At 42.8% G+C, this 7,751-nt stretch overlaps 1 protein-coding gene across 1 annotated transcript; it reads right to left on the bottom strand.

Annotated features, from left to right (window-relative positions):
* Positions 1-6,468: 6,468 nt before the first annotated feature.
* Positions 6,469-7,446, bottom strand: LOC136747096 (olfactory receptor 52E8-like). Its single transcript, XM_066700053.1, has one exon. It carries the CDS (start codon positions 7,444-7,446, stop codon positions 6,469-6,471), a length of 978 nt encoding a protein of 325 aa, XP_066556150.1.
* Positions 7,447-7,751: the final 305 nt, after the last annotated feature.

The raw sequence follows: 7,751 nt of genomic DNA, 5'->3' as shown, positions 1-7,751 counted from the left end.
CCCTCTCCTGGGGAGTGCGAGTCAGCATCTCCTCCATGGAGGGGCCAAAAGTAAAAAATCCCAGTGATATGGGCACGTTATAGGTGGGGAACAATGTCAAAACACAGGAAAACAAACAGAGGAAGAGGGTAATACAGCCCCAGGCTGTTGGTTTATTTTAGTTCTGTCCTGGATTTTGGAAAAAGTTGAAAACAAAAACCTAGCTCTTTGTAAGGAGCACTTCCTGTAGCATAAATGGTCTGATACACAAAATCCCTAGCTAGCCTTGGACTGTTTCCCTGGGATAACAAACAAAGACAAACAAACAAAATAGTCTTGAGGGGTTAAGCAGTCTCGTGGTCAAAAGGGTTTCAGGGGTCTTCACTAGGGTTGTAGTCTTCCAAAACAAATCCAAACGCCATTCAAGGTCCTCAGCCAGTCTAAGTTGTCATCCAGTTTCCAATCCAGTTACTTTGTCCATTCTTTGCTTACTCTCCCTAATGTCTTTGCTCCTCTAGCCACCCTCCTTGTCTTTCCATCCACACCCCCAACTTCTAAGACAAAGAATAAACCACAGGGTCAGTTTAAATAGCCTGCACTGATCAGCCGCACCTGTTTGCAGTTTAGGTGATTTGTAATCACAGGCAGGTGTGGCTGTTCTGCTGCCTTGCCAGTGTTTTTCCCCCGGGCTGTCCATGGTCCTGTCTATGGCAAAAGAGAGCATTAGGGCAGGCACATAGATGTGATCAAAGACCCGGCCCCTCAACTTGTTACAGTATATAGTTTGTATAGTGTTTTTGGTATTGTTCTTTACAAACATGTACATTTCTGAAAGTAAACATTAATACACTACTCAAACAAATTATGGGAACACTTAAATCACACATTGGATCTCGATGAACGAAATATATTAAAGATCAAAATCTTTACTGTACATTGTGTAATTCGTTGAGAACAAAATGACGTAACAACGGTCAATGGAAACCAAAATCACCAAACGATTGAGAGCTGGATTCAAACTCACACCGAAAATCAAAGTAAACAACTGAAATCACAGCCTGTTCCAACTTGTGTGAATTTCATCACGGCAACTCATAATGTGACTAGTAGTGTGCCCCCATGTGCCTGTATGCACTCCCGATAACGTCTGGGCATGCTCCTGATGAGATGGCGGATGGTGTCCTGGGGGATCTCTTCCCAGTCCAGGATCAGGGCATCAGCAAGCTCCTGGACAGTCTGTGGTGCTACTTGGTGGCGTCGGATGCACCGATACATAACGTCCCAAAGGTTCTCAATTGGATTCAGGTCTGGGGAATGTGAGGGCCAGTCAATGGCTTCAATGCCTTCATCATCCAGGAACTGCTTACACACTCTGGCCACATGAGGCTGGGCATTGTCCTGCACCAGGAGGAACCCAGGGCCCACTGCACCAGCGTAAGGTCTGACGATGGGTCTGAGGATTTCATCCCTGTAAGGAATAATGCAATTGCTGAAGTTGGGCAAATTCCACCCTGATACAATTCCACAGATTAAAGTTATATCCCCAAATGTTCTTGGGTATTGTCCTCATTCACAGGAGGTAAACGCAGATGGCTGAGCAAGGGGGGTCCTTGGTATCAATAGGAACAAAACGTTGATGAGGAGACCATTTGCTTACCAGTCTTGTATCAATAGCATATCAAAAGCTATTGATGAAGATGAGTAAGGAGACAGACTGTCTCTGTTGGGAGGGGAACAAGTGAGCCGTAACCCTGGAGTGTGGGAGAGCGGGGTGATGGCTCCATTGTCATTTGGTATGCGATTGGACACTCTGGTGGGTGGGGTGGTCACCTTGGAAGTTTGAGTTGGACAGGGGTTCACCTCATAAAAGCTGACTTGTCCATAAAGTCTTTGTATCAGTTTTGCCTTGCTGTACCCGGTGTACTTGTATACTGTAATCTATATTCTGGACTCTGTAATAAATCACATTGAACCTGTCTTAGTGTCTTAGTTCCAGTCACTTGTACAGGAGGTTCCATTTTCCTACATCCCGGTACCTAACAGCACTCAGGGTACCGTTGGCTAGCACGTGGAGGTCTGTGCGACCCTCCAAGGATATGCCTCCCCAGACCATCACTGACCCACCGCCAAACCGGTCATGCTGGATGATGTTGCAGGCAGCATAACATTCACCATGGCGTCTCCAGACTCTTTCACATCTGTCACATGTGCTCAGTGTGAACCTGCTCTCATCTGTGAAGAAAACAGGGCGCCAATGGCAGACCTGCAAATTCTGTTGTTCTCTGGTGAATGCCAATCGAGCTGCACGGTGCTGGGCTGTGAACATAGGTCCCACTAGATGACATCGGGCCCACATACCACCCTCACGGAGTCTGTTTCTGACAGTTTTAGGGCTCTGGCAGTGCTCCTCCTGTTACTCCTCGCACAAAGGAGCAGATACCGGTCCTGCTGCTGGGTTGATGCCCTTCTACGGCCCAGTCCAGCTCTCCTCGTGTAATGGTCTCTTGGTATCTCCTCCATGCTCTTGAGACTGTACTGGGAGACATAACAAACCTTCTTGCAACGGCACGTATAGATGTGCCATCCTGGAGGAGCTGGACTACCTGTGCAACCTGAATGGGCTGCAGGTCTCGCCTCATGCTACCAGTAGTGACAAGGACACTAGCAAAATGCAAAAGTAGAGAAGAATCAGTCAGGAAGGATAAGGAGAGAGCAATTGTCTGTGGCCACCACCTGCAAAACCATTCCCTTTTAGGGGGTTGTCTTGCTGTTGCCTCTCCAGTGCACCTGTTGTCACTTTAATTTGCAACAAAACAGGTGACATTGATTCACAATCGCTTAGGCTTCCTAACTGGACAGATTGATATCCTTGAAGTTTAATTGATGTGATGATTGTGATGATTACGTGTTCCCTTAACTTGAAGTTTGGTTGTTTATTTAATTATATTGAAGTTTATTGCTGCCACATAGACTTTCCTCTACTCTGTCCCCCCTTTCTCTGAACAACAGCTTTGAATTCCATGCTGTACAACTCACCCCTTCCACTCACCTCCTTCCTGGATGAACTGGACTTCCTTCTCTCCTCCCTCCTCTCACTGTCCTCACCTACCATCCTCCTGGGAGACTTCAACATTCACCTATCCAACTCCTCCCACTTTGCTGGATTTCTTCCCCTCCTCTACTCTTTTAACTTTTCTCTCTCCCTGTCTCCTCCCACTCACAGAGCAGGCTGCCACTTAGATTCCAACTTTTATAGAGGCTGCTCCCCTTTGTCTCTCTCTGTGTCACCCCTGGACATCTCAGACCACCACTTCAGCTCTTTCTCCCTTTCTCTCCCCTGCTTCCCCACCCCACCCCACACACTCCCTCTGACACCTTCCGCCGTAATCTCCGCTGCATCTCCCCCTCCACCCTAGCCTCCACGGCTCTCACTCTCTTACCTTCCATTGACTGTTTTTCCCATCTGTCTGTTAACTGTACTACCTCCTCTTTGTTCTCCTCCCTCACTTCCTCCCTTGACTCCCTCTGTCCTCTCACGTCTCATCCTGTCTGCCCCTCCCCTCCACAGCCCTGGATCTCCTTCGTCCTTCACTCATCCCGATCCACTCTGCGTGCCACTGAACAGCAGTGGAAGAGGTTCAAACTCCCAGCTGCCCTTGACCTCTACCGCTCTCTGCTGTCCACATTCTCCTCCTCACTCACCTCAGTCAAGAAATCTTACTTCCAATCACTCTGAATCCTCTATCAACAACCCCCGCAAACTGTACTCCACCTTCTCCTCCTCTTCTTCTTCTTCTTATTTATTTCTTAGCAGACGCCCTTATCCAGGGCAAATTACAAAATATAAGCACAATACAAAGTGCAAAAATACAGTGCAGTTCAAGGCATAAAACATTACAAATTCTAATTTACATATTATAGTGCAATTCAAACCATAATACATTTTACAAATTCCAATTTACACAAGTGTATACAATATATGAGGTCTTACATCCTAGACTGTAAAAGCCGAGTGCAGACATGATGTTAGGTCACAGGCAAGGGCCAAGGGAACAGGAGCATAGGGGAAATCAAAATAACAATATGAGTACTAGTAACGCAAGGCAAGTAGTTTGATAAAACGTTGTAAAGTGCAATCTTACAGGAGAATGAATGACTAAATTACAAGTAAAGTCTGAAAAGATGCATCTTGAGTAATCGCCGGAAGGAGGACAGGGACTCTGCTGTTTTGACTTCAATGGGAAGGTCGTTCCACCACTTAGGGGCCAGGGATGAAAAGGAGCGGGCTCATCTCTCTCTGCTGATGATTTTGCCTCCTTCTTCTCCTCCAAGATCACAGACATCTGCAAGCTCTTCAACAGTCCCCCCTCCTCTCCCATCCTGGCTAAATCTCCTACTAATCAACCTTCCTTCTTTTCATTCTCACATTTCACTGACATTCCTCTTTCCTCCTATGTCACAAACCCACGACATGTGCCTTGGACCCTCTCCCCACTCGCCTCCTCCAAGCGACTGCTCCTGATCTACTCCGCTTCAGCTCCTCCCTCTTCAACTCCTCACTGCTCTCTGGCTGCTTTCCCTCTGATTTTAAACAAGCTGCTGTGACTCCACTCCTCAAAAAACCAACCCTTGACCCTACCTCTCCTTAGAACTACCGCCCTGTCTCCCTACTCCACTCCCTTACAAAGACCCTAAAGCGTTCTGTGCATCGTCAGCTTTCTGCATTTCTTTCCCATCACTCGCATTTTGATCTTCTGCACTCCAGCTTCTGCATAGCTCACTCCACTCCAACACGCTACACCACTGCTCCGCTTCCTCTCCACTGGCTCCCAATCCCAGAACGCATTCAGTTCAAGACAGTGACCCTTACCTACCATTGTCTGCACCAGACTGCCCCGTGCTACCTCATCTCTCAGTACATCCTCTCCAGACCGCTGCGGTCTCCGGTGCCAGAAGACTAACCTGGCCTCCTCATCACTCCCCTTCCTCCAAAGCCCCTAAGTGGTGGAACGACCTTCCCATTGAAGTCAACACAGCAGAGTCCCTGACCTCCTTCCAGTGATTACTCAAGACACATCTATTCAGACTCTACTTGTAATCTAGTAGTTTATTATCCTATAAAATTGCTCCGATTCAACACAATGCTTTGAAATACCCCTTGCTTGCACTACCAGTACTTGTATTGTTTATTTGGATTTCCCCTTTGCCTCCTTTCCCTTAGCTCTTAATGTTACTTGCATTTACTAGCTTTTACTATCTAGGATCTAGAACTTGTATTGTTTACTGTATATTTCTTATACAAGCGTGTAAATTGGAATTTGTAAATTGCATTATGCTTTGAACTGTACTGTATTTTTGCACTTTATTGCTTACCTTGTGTAAGTCGCCCTGGATAAGGGCATCTGCCAAGTAATACATTATAATTTATAATAATAATAATACTACTAATAATGTAACTGAATGAAGAAACAGGAAGTGATAATCTCAGCCAAAATACAGGAAGTCATTTGAAGATATCTCTAAATCATTTTGAGATATCTTCAAATCCTTCAGAGATACATTTAAAAAGAAGCACCTTATTAAGATATCTCTAAATGGTTTGCAGATATCTCTAAATTATTTGAAGATATATTGAAATGCATTTAGAGATATTTCTAAATGATAATCTGGCTTACCATACTCATGTGTGTGTATTTCCTTAGAGATAGACTTGTGAAGTATTTAAAGAGGCTTATTATGTATGATAAAAAAAGCAATTTTGAACTTGAGGAGTAATGAAACATATATTGATGGGATTAAAATGTACCATAAAACTCCATCTCACTGCATGCAGACTCAGTATATATCAGTATTTTATTATTTTATTTTTAGTAATGCAGGACCACATTATTATAATTATTTTTTGACCCAAGCATTTAGCCATGGAGACTCAGGTTACACCATTGTTGCATTTTAAAACTTTACAGAGTACAAATGCTACATAAGATAATGGTTTAACAAACAAGCAGAATACATAAAATAATAAGATATATATATTACAATAAAATTCCCTTGAACAGCAAGAACTACAGTAGTAAAACTAAGAAACAGAACAGATGATGCCAGTGACATGAACTTCCATAGTGGGGCAGTGTAGAGGAGCATGTGAGATGGGAGCTGGGAGAGTAAAGGGAAGATACAGCTCAGCAACCAGCAAAAACTGGCAGTAGAGGACAGGAGGGAATGTTTTTATAGACACATGGGTTTAGAAATGAAATCAATTTAAAAATAGTTTATTTTGTATTAGATATGAAAAGTAGTGATCAATACAAAAAATAAGCATGACTTCCAAAACGAGAATTGTATCACTTTTTAGTGTATGGTTTCCAGAAACATTCCAACGTGGCTTTCTTCAAATAGGGTCAAATCAGTCTGTGAGTCAGAAGTAAATGACACAATTTAAAAGTGTTAATCTGTCCCTTATATATTGTTTTTCCTTATGTTCCATAATCAGTCTATACTCAATACTTTAATAGAGATGGGTCCAATTGTTGTGCATTGAAATAGTTTCAGCATCTGCTCTCTTATCGCTTTGGTTCTTATTCCATAAATAATAGGGTGGAGAGTGCTGGGGAAAAGTAAGTACATTATGCTTATTAAGTTATGAATATTGGGAGGGAGGGAATTTTTGAACCGATATGCAAGAAAGGAGGTCATGGTAAAGGCAAAAGACACACCTGTGACTATTAAATGAGTTCCACAGGTGTGTAGTGCTTTCTCTTGTGATTTTCCTGAGTGTGTTTTAAAAACATCAGAGAAAATTTTGATGTATGTAATAACAAGGATCACAGCATCAGTGATTATTAAGAAAAATATTGCAAGCAGCCCAATGATACTGTTCTTGCTGGTGTTTCCACATGCCAAGCTTACCAGAGCCATGTGCTGACAAAAGCAATCATCAATAACATTCGATGAGCAAAAAGATAGAGGACTGGCTAGAACTACTATAAGTAAAACAAAAAATAAATTTCTCAAAATAACTACAGCAGAGAATTTACAGAAATTCGACCTATTTATGTAATCATTGTAGCGCAGTGGGATACATATGGCAACATAGCGATCCAGAGCCATCCCTAGGAGAACAGTTGACTGAAAACTACCAATGAAGTGGATAAAAAACATTTGAATGAGACAACCCAACAGAGTTATTCCACTCAAGTTAAATAAAAAACTTAATAACATTTTTGGTACGAATATTATTGGCAAAGTCAGGTCTACACAGGCATTCATACATATTAACACATACATGGGAGAGTGCAAACTGCTGCCTGTTTTAATAGTGATAATCAGCGCAGCATTACCAAGAAAAGACAATACACCTATCAGAAAGAAAGGAATGAAAAGATATTGTCTGTATCCTCCGAGTCCATCAAATCCAAGTAGAAGAAACTCTGTGTGAGATGTAATTGCACTTTGATTTTGCTGCATTTTCACCTCTCTGCTTAAACACCAATGTTATCTGAAAACAACCCATATATTAGGCACTTACACTGGGAAGAAAAGCACATGTGTGTAATTTGAATTCTTAAGAAATTGCCACTGTATTGATTTCAGTATGAGACAAGGGCCAATGTGTAAACAAGAGTATGAAGGAATCATTCTTAATATTGTTTATTGGCTTCCTCAAGTATGAATTTAAAGCTGATACTACTACCTAGTTTAATTTTACTAATGAGACAAAGCGAACTACACCTTACCTGACTTCTGGAGATTTCTGTGTCCTTCAGATATAT

This window comes from Amia ocellicauda, chromosome 3 (assembly GCF_036373705.1).
Source record: "Amia ocellicauda isolate fAmiCal2 chromosome 3, fAmiCal2.hap1, whole genome shotgun sequence".
Classification (NCBI taxonomy): Eukaryota; Metazoa; Chordata; class Actinopteri; order Amiiformes; family Amiidae; genus Amia; species Amia ocellicauda.
The sequence above is the reverse complement of the archived record's forward strand: the minus strand, read 5'-3'. Positions and strand labels throughout refer to the sequence as shown.